This window comes from Camellia sinensis, chromosome 11, assembly GCF_055761805.1.
Source record: "Camellia sinensis isolate YWXY chromosome 11, ASM5576180v1, whole genome shotgun sequence".
NCBI lineage: Eukaryota > Viridiplantae > Streptophyta > Magnoliopsida > Ericales > Theaceae > Camellia > Camellia sinensis.
In genome coordinates, this window is record NC_138971.1 from 78,586,363 (window position 1) to 78,603,190 (window position 16,828).

At 34.0% G+C, this 16,828-nt stretch overlaps 1 protein-coding gene across 1 annotated transcript; it reads left to right on the plus strand.

The window, feature by feature from the left end:
- Positions 1–13,654: 13,654 nt before the first annotated feature.
- On the plus strand, positions 13,655–15,612 carry LOC145803164 (cytochrome P450 CYP749A22-like). The gene is made up of 3 exons (XM_082896493.1): positions 13,655–14,003; positions 14,217–14,440; positions 14,553–15,612. Exons 1-3 carry the CDS (start codon positions 13,733–13,735, stop codon positions 14,607–14,609), a joined length of 552 nt encoding a protein of 183 aa, XP_082752619.1. The 5' UTR covers positions 13,655–13,732; the 3' UTR covers positions 14,610–15,612.
- Positions 15,613–16,828: the final 1,216 nt, after the last annotated feature.

The window sequence follows — 16,828 nt, forward strand, 5'->3', positions numbered from 1 at the left end:
GCGCTGGAGCAGAGAGAGTTGGGCGTTGACCTAATGGAGCTCACTCGTCCTGTTCTGCAATTGGTGAGCCAATTTTGTGACTGTCGCCACCGTCTCCATACAAGATGTCAGTGTGAAATGATTGGCTTCTATGTCAGATTGAGCTGCCATGATTTGCTCAATCGACATTATATGAAGGTTAGGAAGAGGAATGACAGGAAGAGTAGGAGTAGGGGCACTTGGTCCAGCAGAGCTTATGGGATCGTTCAGGTCCAAAAATAGAGTGAGGGGACGGGATGAGGAAGCCATGGTTTAGAGGTGAGAGGTGTAAAAGAAATGAATTGCAGAGAAATAGAAGAGAACAGACTGAGGTTTGGCCTCCTCCGTTCAGTTTTTTTTGTCTCTCGATGAGGAAGAAGAACAGAAGAGAGTGGTGAAGAAGAGATAGAAGAGAGTGAGGTGAAGAAGAAGAAGCAGATGAGTGTGATTAAGAAGAAGGCTGAAGAGAAGAAGACAAGGAAGGAGAGATAGCCGAGGCGAGCGCCAATCGAGGAGAGCTGCTTTTGTCGGTTGGCTGACACAAAAGCAAGGCCGCGTGTTCGACGCAATTTTCAACAAAAAAGAGAGGCGCAGACGATTCATATATATATATATATATATATGTATATATATGTTTTGATTATCTATTTTTGATGTCATTTATCACTATCATTTTCCTCCTCCTCTAGATTCTGACCCATGATTTCCTTTTGATAATGTTATAGGGGGAGAAATTATATGACGTTATGTATTATTTAGAAATGAATTCAGGGAGCATGACTTGAGGGGGAGCCTTTCTTACTCCCAAATCAAATCAAAACATCATTGTGTGCCATCATTAAAAAGGGGAAGATTGTTAGAATTATTTATTTTGATGATTTATTTAATTATGTTTTAATTTATTTGGAAGAGAAAAATAGAATCAAAATTTATTTTGATAATTTATTTGAAAGAGAAAAATAGAATCAACATTTATTTTGATGATTTTATGTTTTAATAAAATCAAATTTTATTTTGTCCCATTATTTCTCACCTAAACCTTTATCCTAAATGTTATTAAAATGTATTTAATATTTGATTAAATCAGGAGTTCAAACAACCCAAAACAAAGATTCAAACAGGCACAGCAGCAGGCCAAAAGGTTCAAAAGGTTCAAGTGGAAGATATTCAAATTTGTAATTATGGAGAGGAAGAAATTCAAATTAGTAATGATGAAGTACAATTGCTATAAACGGCTATAAATTCAAATGGCTACAACAGCTATAAACGGCTATAATTTTCATTATATATACCAAAGCCTCTAATATAAACAAGTTACAAAAAAAAAAAACTTGAAAATATTCTTTGATCTATAATCACTCACATCTATTCTCAGAAATTATACACCGAGCCTTATAGCTTTAAGCCCATCTTTCCTGTGTGAGGTTTATAGAAAAACCAGAGCTTTATTTTTATATCTATCTTTGGGAGATAATTCTTGTAGCTTTTTGTGAAAGCAAAAACACTTTCTTTTCAACCTTGTAAGAGTGTAGTACACTCAGTGTTCTTGACTTAGAAAGTCAGTGTAAAATCTGTGGAGGATTGTTCCATCTGTGAAAAGGTTGCTAGCACCCTGTGAAAGCTAGAGTATAGTGGAAAATCTCAAGTAAAGCTTGAGGAGTGCACGTAGGCCGAGTTGAAGCCGAACCACTATAAATTTGTTTGCCTCTCTCTCCCTTATCTCTTTATTTTATTTTAAATTGCCATAGCTATATTTCACATTTTTACTGTGCTAAAATCATTAACTAACATAGTTGTTAAGACACTTGTTTTAATTATTTTTACTTCATTAATTATATTTATCTATTGTGCTAGTCATAATTTTTGTTAAGGTATTATTAATTTTAATTATAAAAACCTAATTCACCCCCCTCTTAGGTTGTCTTTTGGGTAACAACTTTGTTTACACATTTTAATTACCAAATCATTCTTTAATCAAATTATCCATTGGTGAGTATCCTCTGAGGTGAAGGAAGTGTCAACCAAGGGATAGTGTAAGGCAAGAGAGAGATCATGCCTTTGATAATGAACCCTCAAAGAGGATTAAACCATTGAGCATGGCCTCAATCTCAGGCTTAAAGGATCCCAAGTTTGAAACAACCCTCAAAAGCAAAATGAAAGAGTGAAGCAAAAATGGAGGTTGCAGAGATTTAGGTGCTGAAATTGAGTGATAAAAGCACTAAAAACATGTAGCCAAATCATACCAATGATGTTTAAAGCCTTAAAACAACAAGCTAGTGCAAGGATTTACACTACAACTACACAAAACAAAGTTCAAATGAACCAAACAGCCCAAAACAGAGCTAAAGCAGGCTATTTCAGAGGCTAAAACATGCTGGACTTAAGCTAAGTTAAGCTAGAAAAACATGCTAACATGTAAGGCTAACTAAGCATCCAAACAAGACACAAGGAGGGGAGGCTAACCCATCTAATTTGGACTTCAAAATGAGATTTTTGCCACTAAAAAATTTCTGAAATTTGGTGGTTAAGAGAGCCAAAAAAGTTGATTTGAAAGTGGTGAACACGGGCACAAAAGCTTTACAAGCAAAGAAGCAAGAAGGATGAACCAATCCTTAACTGAAAATGGCCTCAAACCACCACTTTTAAGCCACAAAAACAGCATTTTTTACAGGCCAAAAATAGCCCCAAAATAGTGGAAAGAGATAGGAAAACAATTGTGCAAACACAAGCTTAAAAGGAGAGTGTTATACCTCTTGAAGCCAAGACACAATTAAGGCAATAAATCAAGCCAAGACCACCTTCTAGAGCTCAAAGAGGGTCCCCAATAACCTCAGCCCAAAGATAAGCAACTTTGGTTAAGGGTTGATAGGCAAACTTGAAGTGTATGTAGGCTAATTTGCACAAACTTGTAAGAGAGAGAGAGAGAGAGAGAGAGAGAGAGAGAGAGAAATGTAGAGAGAGAGACTCCCAAAATTTTTCTAACATTGAAAACTATAGAGAATGTCCTCTATATATAGAAATACATGGCTTCAGGTAGAAAACATCAACAAATGGACAGCTGGAGCAGACTGGAGATAGTTGGAGGTAAATATCTGCAAGAAATTTGATTTTTAACACCAATGGCCGGAAAAACTCATCCATGGCCGGAAAACCTCATCAATGGCTGTCACATGGCCGGAAAACCTTCCCCATGGTGGGCACATGGCCGGAAAACCTCATTTAGTGGCTGGCTAGAAAATCTACTTTTTGGGCCCGACTTCAAATGGGAATATCTCCTTCATCTGCACTCCTTTGCAGGTCATTCTTCAGTCTAAATTGAAGTCCCGGAAGTCTACCTTCAAATGGTGGAAGCCTCACATCAAAATTCCAAGTGTGCAAAAAGATATGCGTATTTTAGTGAAGACTGCTCAGTTTTGGTCCTAACCAGATTGATGCCTAACTTCTCTGAAATTAGTTTTCTTCCCTCCTCTCCTATTTTCTTCAACTCCAAATCTATAAATAAGGTGTTTTGAAAGATTTTTCAAAGAGTTCACCTCTCTTTCATTTATTTTTACTTTGTCCTTGCTCGGTTTACCGAAAAGCGCAACCTTTAACGAAATACGAGCCTCGAAACATCGTAGAGATATTTGGAAAAAATATTTTGAAAGAGAGGGTTTTAAGGTCTAAAATAATTTTGGTAAAAAATAGCTTTGGTCCAAAAATGGGGTGTAAGGTTGGGATTTGGAGCTCTTCTTGCCGAAGAAATCGAACCTTTGCATAACATAGTCTTCATCCTCAAGCAATCAACCTGAGGCCCCCAAGTCTTAAGGGCGGTCAAAAATGGGGTGTCTACAAACGGTACCCATATCAATTTCCGAATGGAGGTAACTTAAGTTTGGAGGACCAAACTTATTAAGGGGAAAGACTATAACAACCCTGGCCTTCGTACTATTTTTCCATAATATTTTATTGAGCACATATGCTTGATTATGTGTTTATTTGATGTTTATCTGTTTTTTGGTGAAATATTTGTTTAAATGTCAGTGTGTAATGAAAAATTGAAAGCCCGAACAGGTTCAGAAACAGAAATTGATTACTTGAATAGACTAGTTGGAATTTTTAAAACCATATGGTAAGTTTAATTAAAATTTTATTCGGATCAGCATAATTGGAATAAATTAATTGTAATTGTTTAGAAGTAAGTTCAATTGATTAGACTTAATCAAGATTAATTAGCTAAGCCTAATCACCCTATATATAAATGTTAAACATACTTAAGCTTCATATTTTGACATGAAATTGTGCTGAGAATTAAGAGTTAGAGAGAGAATTCAACATTGTAGAGAGATAGGAGAAGAATTCAAGACAAGCCAAGAGAGATTGTAGAGAATAAGCTTAGTCAAGGCCAATTCAAGCTCTAGGTAAGATTCTTATCCTTAAGTTAATAAGTTAATCCATGTAGGAAGATGAAATCACCACTTTGTAGGGCCAACTGCATGTACATGAAAGATATGAGCATGAATCATCAAGAGTTTAGTGAATTTCAATGAAATGTGTACATGCATGCATAATCTTTCATCTTTTGAACTTGATTTTGTCAAATTCACACATGAATAGGACTCACTCAACTTATTTCTTAGAATTCTTCAAGTTTTGCACTCAACATTCCATATATTCATGGTTTTTAAAAGAAAAGAGTTGAGTTAATTCCATGTATGTCAAGAACATGATGTTTTGAGATTTCTTTTGAAGAATTGAAAGAGAATTTGAAGTTATGGTTTCATACTTTCCAAAGGTACAGGTTTTATAAAGTGTTTCCAAGTGTTCGAGACCAACCATAAGAGTTTTGATCATGAAAGCATTATTTTTGGACTTCAAACTCAAATTTGAAAAACCCAGAATTCGCACAATTCGCTTGAGTGAAGGAACCATGGCTCGAGCGAACTTCAAAGGCATCTAGTAATTTTTCAAACATTTGGCTATTGGCTCAAGCGACAAAGTGTGCACTCGAGTGAACCCACTTTTGCTACTTGGTTCGAGCGACTATCGAGCGATCATTGAGCATAAAAATAAAATAAACAATAGTTTTTCAGTCTTTGCAGACAGCTCGAGCAACCAAGTGTACGCTCGAGCGAACCCTTTGCTTACTGTTGGACAGCTTGAGCAACCTAGTGTGTGCTTGAGCGAATAACCTATTTTCAACAAAATTTGCCCAACACATTTAAGTCCATTGTTGCATTCTCATGCTCATTTAGGCATTCTTAGGCCTCATTTGAACATCCATAATAGAGGAACAACCTAGAACCAACCTAGAAAGACGCGTAAAGGATATGAATTAAGACACATTACTTGTTTTGGATGTGTACTTCAATTTGTACTCATGTTATGTGTTTGTTTAGATGGTTAACCGAGGTCTACCATCAGTACCCGTCCATTGTGAGTAGTACTTATATAAAGATATGTTGTAAAATTATGCTTTGATGTACCGCAAGTTCATTATTTTGAAATGTTATTTTGTTACATTGAATGATTGTCCCTTTCAAAATGTAATTGTGGCATCCTTAGTATAGCCCTCACCTAGGGGTACCAATACCATGGCCCACGACCCTCGTCTAAGGAAAACAATACCTTGGCCGATGGCACTCGCCCGGGTAAAACAATACCGCAGCCTATAGCCCTCCCCCGAGGGAAATAATATCGTGGCCTATATTATATAGCCCTTACCTGGGGGATACAATATCGTGGCCCATTGTGACAAAGATCTCTGAAGAAGACCCAAGGGGTCCTTATGTGTGTTTAACCTATATGGTCCCATTGTACACTATTGGATGTACCACATATGAATATGATTTGTGAACTTTGATATGATGAGCAATCGTTTATGATATGATTCGAACTCATGTGATATGGTTTTGTACAATGATAGACATCATTCATTTAACCTCTTGATACTTGTACTACTCACTGGGCTTTAGCTCACCCCTTTCCCCTATATATATGTAGGTGAGGAAATGGAGTATCAAGCATAAGGCAACCTTGGGAGTCCACCCTTTTGTCAGCCGTTTTGGAGTGCCTCTGTGATGGGGCGAACTTGGTCTCATGAGGAGCCAAATGTGTGTCTTCTTTGTGAACCATGGAATGTGTTTTAGTTCTTTTGTTTCTTTGTTTACTTCCTTTTGTTTGGAACTTGATTGGATGTACAAGTTGTATTATGTTAAGATGCTATGATGTATTTTTGGATCCGTATCTATGAAAGAATTAGAGTCTTAATTTTGAATGATTTTCATGAATGCACCATCCAATAGACATGCTTGTATTTTAATATTAGTTCTGCAGTGCCCCTTTACTTATATTAATTATCATATTTGTTTGTGATCCCGGAGGTAATCTAAGATTTCTGGCCGATCATGGCCTAAACCTTAAGGGGCAGGTTTGGGTCGTGACAGTTAATACTTGAGTAAACCTTAGCCAGAACTATGTATGGCCTGATTCATATCTGTGGGATACATAGGCAACTTCATATTGAAGATCAGCCCTAATCATTTATCAACTCACTCATCCTCGTCCATGTTTGATTGGTGTATCTTTATTTGACTCAGCTATCCTATCTGTGTTTGATTGACTCATCTCATTCAATTCACTTGTCCTATTTCTCCTTCATGACGGGTTCAGTTGCAAGACAGATTCAGTTGTGCAACTCAAGGGTTCATTTCATGTTGGTCGGGTAGTGGTCATTTTCAAAAATAGATTTTGAGGATTTTTAATGAAGTTGATTGATTTTCTCAATAAATATTCTATTTTTGCGAAGCTTGGACCATTCTTTAAACCAAAAAGGAAAAATTCTCAATACTCGCAGCCTGACTTACATGATTTCAAAATGGAGAAGTGGAACAAGCATGCTAAGCAAACTTTCATGTTAATTAAAATCTTTTTAGTAGAAAAAAAAAAAAGAAAAAAAAAGGGCAAAGTGATTAACTAGGGGCACATTCAAGTTAGGTTTCCTATCTTTTCCCTACACTCTCGAGTCCTCGTTACCAAGGTCACATTAACTTGAACTTTTTCTTTAAGTCGAGCACTCGCTGAAAAATGCACAGTAGTTGTCTCCGATAAGGTCCTATAGTCGGGTGGTCTACTGAGTGGTCAGCTGTTGATGTTTTGTTTTGTGTCCATATTATTCCGACAAGCATAAAAGGGTGTGTTTAGGATGGTTTTTGTTTTGTTTTCCTTTCCTTGAATTATTTTTTTGATTTGGTCAGAGATAGGCTCAATATTTAATTCAGAACTCATTGAAATGTAACTATTTTCAATTTCAAAATTCAAAACAAAATAGTTTTCATGCTCAACAGCCATTCATTCCATTCGGATTTGCAAAACAAAACTCTTTCTATTAAATGTCAGGGATCAAACCCCGATCAAAGTGGTACAGAAGAGAGATGAAGCTATAAGTGCCCACTACCAAGCCAAAAAAAAAAAAAAAAAAAAAAAACCAAAAAAAATAAAATAAAAAATAAAGATAGAGAAATGTTCTTGGATCACTGGTGGCAGCTTCAAACCGATGTCATTTGAAGATGGCTTCATTACTGGACTCTCCGTCAGTTGCCTCACCACATCTTCACTCCTTGGAAGCTCTTAAGGACTTTGCTTCAACATTTGCAGAGCTTCCAAAAGAGATGACTCCTTGCCGTCCATCAAATGAGGAGCACCAAGGAGCTCTGAATCGAGCTGCAGAGCTTGTTTGTCGTTTCAACTCTGTATTTCACTTTTTCAATTGGTTAATCTCTTTTCAGGCGTCTTGAAACATGTTGTGGAAAACAGAAAGTTGTGCTTTAAATTGTTGCACCTCATTTGTCCTGCTATGCAGCCGGCGAGAAAAATTGGAGACCACAGTTACGGTCTCCACATAGGATTTTAATGTATAAGAGTTAGCATCATTGTCAAATTACGCTGCCATAAATTGCTCAACTAACAGGGCAGGAAAACTAAAAACAAGGGCTAGGATAGGTACAAGGGCAAGGGCACTCTATCGAGGCTCAGAGGAGTTGGCGTCAGTAATCTCTATCAGGGATTCATTAAGGTTTGGAACAAGGGAAAGAGTATGGTAAGAAGAGACCATGTCAGAGAAGAGTAATGCCAAAGGGAGAAGTGGCAGAGTAATGGCAGAGAAAGTTTTGTTTAGTAGCCTTCTGCTCTGTCTCCCTTGCAAGCTGGGGTTAAGAAGAAGACAAAAGCGAAGAACAAGACAATGGAGAGATCGAGGCAATCGTTAAAGATAAGGGTAGGTCTAGCTCTGTCGGTCAGGCGCCGTGATTGTTGAAATTGTGTGCCAGACACGACAATCAAAGAAGATGATTGGGAGAGAGAGAAACTATAACAGAGGAGAGAGAGAAATATGTATATTATGTATACGTATACCGTATGTATATATTGTGTATATATGTATATCGTATATTGTATATATGTATGTGCATCTATATGTTATGTATATGTACATATGCATGTGTCTGTATGTATGTGTGTATTTGTATGTCTGTCTGAATATGTATAGGTATCTCTATGTATTTGTATTTGTATTTGTATATGTATAGGTATGTATATGTATCTGTATATACATATGCATGTATATTTTGTATGTATATGTATATGTCTGTATATATTTTCTATGTGTAGTATACTATTGTATGTTGTATATATACTAATGTATTTGTGCATCACTTAAATACGGTTAAAACCTTCCCCCTCTCCGTATGAGATGCTGTTAGGTATGTCTATTGATTACACCACCTTTTCTCCTTTCACGTGAAATGTGTTAGGCTTTGAAGCTCACTCAGTTAAAACCTTCCCCCTTCTCCGTCTGACACACAGCTAGGTATGCTTGTTGGTTACACTACATTTTCTCCTCTCAAGTGAAACGTGTTAGGATTTCAAGTTTACGCGGTTAAAACTTTTCTCCTCTCCGTATGAGATATAGTCAGGAACGCATGTTGGTTACACCACCTCATCTCCTTTCACATGAAACGTGTTAGGAAGTTTACTCGGTTAAAACATTCCCTATTTTCGTATGAAATACGATTAGGTACGCCTGTTAGTTACATCACCTTTTCTCATTTCTCTTGAAACGTGTTAAGATTTCAAGTTTACTCGGTTAAAACCTTCTCCCTCTCCTTACGAGATACGGTTAGGTATGCCTATTAGTTACACCACATTTCCTCCTTTTGCGTGAAATGTGTTAGGATTTGATAAGTTTTTTTATAGGACCATATCTTGTATAAATCTTCCAAATAAGACTTATAAATAATTTACCCTAAATATTTTTCCTGTTCACTCGTCTATTTTTAACTGAAAATAATTAAGATTGGATTTTCATTATGTTTTGTTGGATTCAATTTATGATTTGTTAAATGCGGATATAATTATGTTTTGATGGATTCAAAGAATGTTTTGATTTTTAACTTTTGTTTGGCGAAAGAAAAATATACTTTATGAAATAAATAAAAAAATAATTTTCATAATTATATCATCAGCAATAAAAGAGTTTGATTACCAATTTATTTTGAATTTTTTTTTTGAAGAATTAATTAATATGAATACGATGTATGTGATGGATTCCACTGCCCTAGTATTTTATTTATTTGATTAAATTCTTTTTAGTATTTACAATTTTTTATATTTTTTTATTCTATTAAAAATCAAGAATTTGTTCATCTAGATTAAGTCATTTATTTTAAGATTAATTGATTATTTTTAACCATCAAATCCCTGTGAGTTCGACCTTGTTCTTGCCCTGTTTATACTCTAATTTCAATTGTTTACTAAATAATAGTAATACTAAATTTGTCTTTCATATTTTTTTTTACTAGATTACATAAAAAATCTATAAAAATTAAATAATGAAATTGAATAAAATATCAATTAAATAAAATACAAAGAAAAATTTACAATAAAACACCAATAAAACATCTACCAAAATCTATTTAAAAAATTAAATAAACAGGCATCAATACAAATTAAATAAATTTATTTTATTTTATTTTTTAATTGAGATTTCTATATTTTATTTTACTAAATACAATAGATAATAAAATTAAATACTTGGAGGGCAAATTTGTCATTTTATAACTTAATCCCATGAGATTCCAATCCCATCATTTTTATCCCACATCTCCCTAAAACACAATAGTCGAACATATATGGAATTCATAGTTTGGTGGGACTTCTAATCCGACCTAAAAATTCTCAACTAAATAATGAACTCCATAGTAGATTAGATATGGAGTCCAATCCCCCCCCTCTCCAATCCTTCCAAACAAACACCACATCTCCAATCCTTCCAAACAAACACCACCCAACATTAGTGCATCATGATGGAAGAGTTGAGAGAGAGTGATGACAAACGATAACGGATAGCAGGCAAATGGCTGAAGGTAGCGGGGGAGATGGAGAAATGGGGAAGTAGTGGTGGGTGGCGAGGGAGATGGACCAGGGGAGAAGGAAAGGTTGTGTGAGGTGGTTAGTGGAGGAAGGGCCAGAGTTAGGGATTTTCGGATTAGGTTTTTACATTGATTTGGGAAAGAAAAAGAAGTTAGGGGTATGTTTATCATTTGGCATTGTATTTTGATTTAGACTTATTTATTTATCTTTTAATGTCAACTCTCAACTTAAGTGCGCGTGGCATAAATTTTGTCAATTTTGTTAGAATTAGTAACAATAGAGATGTAAAACGCAAAATGTGCCTAGGTATTTTTTGGACATTGGGGGAGGTGAAGTGTTTTGAGCTCATATAATGAGGTTAAAATAAAATTTTTAAATATATATTAATGTTTAAACAAAGATAAACATACGAAGAGTAGGTGTGAGTGTCGAAACCTCTAAGTAGAAAAAAATTCACAATGTTAATTTTTTTTTTGTTGAAATAATTAAATAAATATTTTAAAATTGGTACATGGTTGGATTAGGAAAGAAATTGTTAGTTTAATTTGTGAACATTTTATATGAATAAAAAACTTAATTAGATAATAAATAAGCAAATGAAGTGGGCCAAATTTGGATACCTTGTGACGGGATATGTGTAACCATCAAGTATAAAACTAAGTAAATGAAGTGGGCCAAATTTGGTATTTAAAAAATATAAAACTATATTGAATGACACATAGGTAGGCAAACTTATTATCTTTCTATTATCTTGCCTACTGATAGGTGTAACCATTAAGTAGGTGGAACCATCAAGTAGAAAAATAAGTAAATGAAGTGGGCCAGCCAAATTTGATATTTAAAAAATATTAAACTATATTAAATGGCACATAGGTCGGCATTATTATCTTTCTATTATTTTGCGTACTTAGGTGTCACCATAAAGTAGGAGACATCAAATAATAGGTGTAACCATTATTTTTTAATATTAGGGCTCATTGAGCTTTCATAATTTACTTTTTGAATTTTTTTAACGGAATTGTTTTAGACTCCCACTGGGGGACTCCAGGACTCTTAATGGGGTCTGATTGGCCAGCAATAATTTATTTTATTTTATTTTATTTTATTTCCTTCCAATAACCAACTCCACGTGGTGTGGGGATGGTGGGAGTGGGAGGCAAGTGGGGATCCCAATCATGGTTTTTTTTTAAATAGAAATTAATTTGATAAAAATAAACACAAAAGAAGATATTTTAAAATTTTTTAAAAATAATATCAAGCATGTAAGAAAATATTTGTTTTTTTTTTATTTAAAATTTTTCACCCGACAAGTTGTTAGATTTGTTTTGAGAAAATATATTTTACAAGTCAACCAAAGAGCCTTGCGTGATCTTTTGCTTCTTAGGGGTTGTTTAAAATGTTCTAAATAAGTACATTTTTTTGACTTTTTGTAAAATATGAATTGGGTTTAAAGTGATGTGAAAGAGAGGTAATGTGACCTAAATAGAATAGTAATTTTTTAATTTTTTAACTTTTTTTAAAGATACCAAACTTAGCCTTAAACTACGCTGGCGTGTATGATTGACCAAATCAAATAGTGCCTGCAGGTAAACTAAACAAATCAAGCCAATGTGTTTCACAGACAACTTATGCACCGTTTGGTAAGCAGTTGAAATTCAAAATATAATCATTAATTTTCAAAACTCATAACCAAACAAATAATTCAAAACTCAATTCAAATTAATATTTTAATATTTTCAATATTTAAATATTTTTAAAATATTTTAATTTTGTTAAGATTTTAAATATTTTAATATTTAAATATGTTACAATTTTTTTTAATTTTTTAATTTTTTGAATATTTTTAAATATTTTAATTCAAAATATTACGATTTTAATTTTTTAAATTTTAAAATATTTTATAAAAATAAATTCAAACTCTATTTTATAAAAATATTTTAAAATATTTTAATTTTTTTGTTATGTATTTGGTTACGATTTGAGTGTAGAGTTGTGAAAGTAGTATGGAGTTTTGAATTATGTGTTTGGTTATGAGTTTTAAAAATAATTTCTTAATTGAGTTTTGTTTTATGTGTTTGGTTACGATTTGAGTGTAGAATTGTTTTTAAATTTAAAATATTAACATTTTAAATTATTTAAATTTTTTGAATATTTATTTAAATTTTTTACTTATTAAATTTTCTAGATTATTTAAATTATTTAAATATTTATGACTTAAATTTTTTGAATATTTATTTTGAAAAAAAATTATTTCCTTTGTAGTATTTTCAATTAAAAAATTGATTAATATTATTTTTTGTTAATAATAAATTTTTTTAATCGAATTTTAAAAAGAGTTTGGTTATGTGAGTGTTGATCAGAATTTTCAATAGCGTGAAAGTAGTGTGTTTTGTTATGAATTATAACAATTTGAATTAAGTTTTGAAAACTCTTTCCAAAACTCATAGCCAAACAAATTTTCTTACTTCACATGTCAAATCAAACTTTCAAAACTCAATTTCACACTCAATTCAAAACTCAATTCAACAATCTACTTAAAAATCATAACCAAACAAATTTTCTACACTCAAATTATAATTTCACAACTCACAAACTTAAAATATAACTTATACGCTCAAATCATATTTACAAAACTTTACCAAACACAACCTTAGTTTTTCATCTATGTCAACTTAATGATTCCCAATGCATTTATGTCAAATATGCCTGCAGGTCAACTAAAATGAAGCCAAGCAGTGTGTTTGGTTTGAATTTTTGGATTAAATTTTTTGAAAATTGATTTTTTTAGTTTTTATGTTTTTTTATTTTTAGTGAATATTTTTAAAATTTTAAACATTTTTTTTTTTACTTTTTTAGATACACCTTACTTAGATGTATCTAAAAAGTAAAAAAATTATGAAAAAATATTTAAAAAAATTAATAAGTACATAAAAATACAAAAAATGTAGTGAATTCTTGTAATTTTTTTTGTATTTTTATATTTTTGGTATTTAGTGAATTTTTAAAATATTTTTTTATAATATTTTTACTTTTTAGATGTATTTATGTTAAGTGTGTCTAAAAAGTAAAAAAATTATTTAAAATATTAAAAAAATTTAATAAAAATAAAAAAATACAAAAAATAAAAAAGTAACATCTTATTTTTTGAAAAGTAAAAACATACGATATGTTTCACAAAACAACTTAGTTTTTGTATCTACATCAACTTAATGATTACCAATGCATTTACATATATAAACACCGACCTTGAAATCGTCAGTTGAGTGTTGGGGGGAATGAACATAAGGCTGTGATTGTGGAGGTAGCCATGGTAGCCTTCCTTTTAACTAGTCTGTGCGTTTTCTTCCCTTTATCTATATTCATAATAAAGTTCCTGCACAAGGTATGGTGGACTCCGATCCGGGTACAATATATGATGGGTTTGCAGGGAATCAAAGGCCCTGCTTATAGCTTCCTTCATGGAAGCACCAAGCAGATCATGAACATGAGAAAGGAATCCTTCGCCACTGCAATGGACTTATCACATCATATATTCTCAAGAATTATGCCTCACATTGATGCATGGATCCAGCTATATGGTAAAACTTCTGTTAGTATTTTCCGTCGCAGAACTTTCTTTTTTCTTTTTATCTTCGATAAAGAAGTATAGGAGGGGGAGACCAACGCTACTGGACTTAACCATAAGAGTCCCTGCTAGCTTTAGAGCTTCGACAAGTTATAATATCTTTGGTAATACTTATCAATAATCAAGTTCGTTACTTTTATTTTAATTTTGGTTATATTTGGAGCAGGTGAAAATTATCTTCAATGGCGTGGTCCTCAACCTCAATTAGTTGTCACTGAAACTCAGCTGATTAAGGAGATATTGAACAACAAAGATGGAGCCTTTGTTAAAACGAAGCCTAGTAGTTACGGTAAAAAGCTAATTGGAGATGGGATTGTAGTAACTCGAGGTGAAAAATGGTCCAAGTTACGTAAAATCTCCAACTATGCTTTCCATGCGGAGAACTTGAAGGTAATTCTTCTTTTTACATCATCGAATTTTCTGTTCGTGAAGGATGATTAGTTATGAGGTATGCTGTAGATATTGTACCAACAATTTCAGAGAAGGGCTCGTGTGTGTGCAGGAAATGGTCCCAGCAATGACAGCAAGTGTGGAAACCATGCTACAAAGATACGAATGAATTGGGCCCGAGGCTGTTCAAAGGCCGTCGGACAAGAACAGTTGGGCCAAAGGCCGTCAGATACGAATGAATTGGGCCCGAGGCTGTTTGATGTGTTTGGAACTACGGTCACTTGACCAATATATATATATATATATATTAGATAGAAATGTGAATTGGGCCCAAGGCCGTCTGTTGTATATTGTTCTATTGTATCTTCTTTACTCAATATTATTCACTGGGCTTTCACTCACGCTCATTCATGTGTCTGTAGGTGAGCCAAGGGAGCTCCAAACCCAGCCTTAGTGAAGTTTGTGTGTAACAGTTGAGGTTTTGAAGAGTCAGCCTAAACGTCTCACGCACAAGACTTGTCTTCGGCTCTTTTGCTCTTTTGATATGGTTTTGGTTATATTGGCGAAAACATTGGATCGCTTTTGTATATAAATTTTGGGTTTGACCAACTTGGACTTAATGATCTTGTATGTACAGAACTTTGTTTTATTACTTATTTTGACGTGAGTTATTAACATGTATGTATATGGCTTGTTATTATGTGCCATGTAAGCTCAGCTCTATGGAGAATTTGTCAAATTGCTTCCGTTTGGCTCCTTTACTCTGATGAGTTATGTCTGGTTTGGTTTGAGGCCATAGGTAATCCCTTGATTACTGGCTGGTTATGTCCTTAACCCATAGGGGCAGGTTCGGGTCATGACAGTTATGGACTTTATTCATTTACCTCTTTATTTTGGTATTACCCACTGAGCTCACCCCTTTTCTTTATTTATCTATAGGTGGGCATGGGGATTGTCATATTTAGAGTTGCGTCCGGGACTCCACCCGTTTTGGGAAGCCGACCGAGAAGTGCCTCTATGATGGGGCATTACTTAGTCTCTAGCAGAGCCAAGCTTTTGTCAACCCCTTTTGTTTAGTCATTTTGTTATTGTTATTTGAAGAACATGTTATATGTATGATGTTGAAGCAGAAGTTTAAGTTTATTGTGAATATTAATGTGGAATGGGTTTAAAGTTTCTTATCAAGATTATCATATAAGCACCGCTCAATGGACTTGTTTATTTATTGTTATTGCTTCCGCTAGTCCCCACTTATAACTATGGGCTATTTTGGAAAGATGGTTATAATTGGTTTTTTGGTTAAAAGCTGATTAAAAGCTGATTATAATCAGCTTTTTGTGAGAGAGGGAGGTGGGTTATAATCTGGGAAGTGGATTATAACCCACTTCCCAAAAGACCCCTATGTAATTTGATTTTGTCTTTGAGGCCGTAGGTAATCTATGATTATTGGCCGGTCATGACCTAGACCTCTAGGGGCAAGTTCGGGTCATGACAAGGTGGTACGCATTCTAGCACAAATATGAAATGACATTTGTAATTGTATATATGAATATGTGTGCATACATTTGTGTATATTATAATACAAGTTTATATGGATCATGGTAAGAACAAGAACAGATGAGTTGGAGGAGTCTACCTCCTCACCTTGACAGAATGGAATGAATGATTCAAGATATGGCATAAACCTTGAAGTATCAGCAACAATAATAGCAACAACCACCGCCGCCGCCACCAATGTATGTACCACCTCCGATACAAGATCATCAAGCAGATGATTGTACTACTGTACTCACTAAGGAGTTCAAGAAGATGAAACCACCCTTGTTCTATGGAGGAGTGGACCCACTAAAAGTCGAGGCTTGGGTCCTAGGGATTGAAAAACTTTTTAAAGTGTTCCCATGTACAGAAGCATAGAAAGTTCTATTGGCTGCATTCACCCTAGAAGATGAAGCTAGAACATGGTGGATGCTAATTCAAGATTAAAACAAGGGCATTGATTGGGCCTAATTTCTAGAGATTTTCTATGAGAAATATTTTCTGTAGTGCATTTGGGACAGAAAAGTGTTTGCATTTGAGAGGCTTATACAAGGAAACCCGACAGTATCAAAGTATGAAGTACAATTTACCGAGCTGGTATGCTTTGCGCCACACATGATTAATACAGATTACAAGAAGGCTAGAAAGTTTGAAGGAGGGCTTCGTGATTTGACTCAGGAAAGGATCAATGTACTAAAACTATCGAAATATGTTGATGTTTTGGATAGGGCATTGATGTTAGAATCAAATATGGTTGCTCTTAACTAGAATGTTCAATGGAGAGTCAAGAGACAGAATTTAAATACAAACAAAGGCATGACATCTTCAATGAATAAGAAGGCAAAATTAGGA

Excerpts from the sequence above, each read along its gene's own strand:
- LOC145803164 (XM_082896493.1), top strand. The coding sequence starts at position 13,733 with ATGGTAGCCTTCCTTTTAACTAGTCTGTGCGTTTTCTTCCCTTTATCT. Across the intron at positions 14,004-14,216 it reads TGCATGGATCCAGCTATATG|GTGAAAATTATCTTCAATGG; the intron begins GTAAAACTTCTG and ends TATTTGGAGCAG. Across the intron at positions 14,441-14,552 it reads TCCATGCGGAGAACTTGAAG|GAAATGGTCCCAGCAATGAC; the intron begins GTAATTCTTCTT and ends GTGTGTGTGCAG.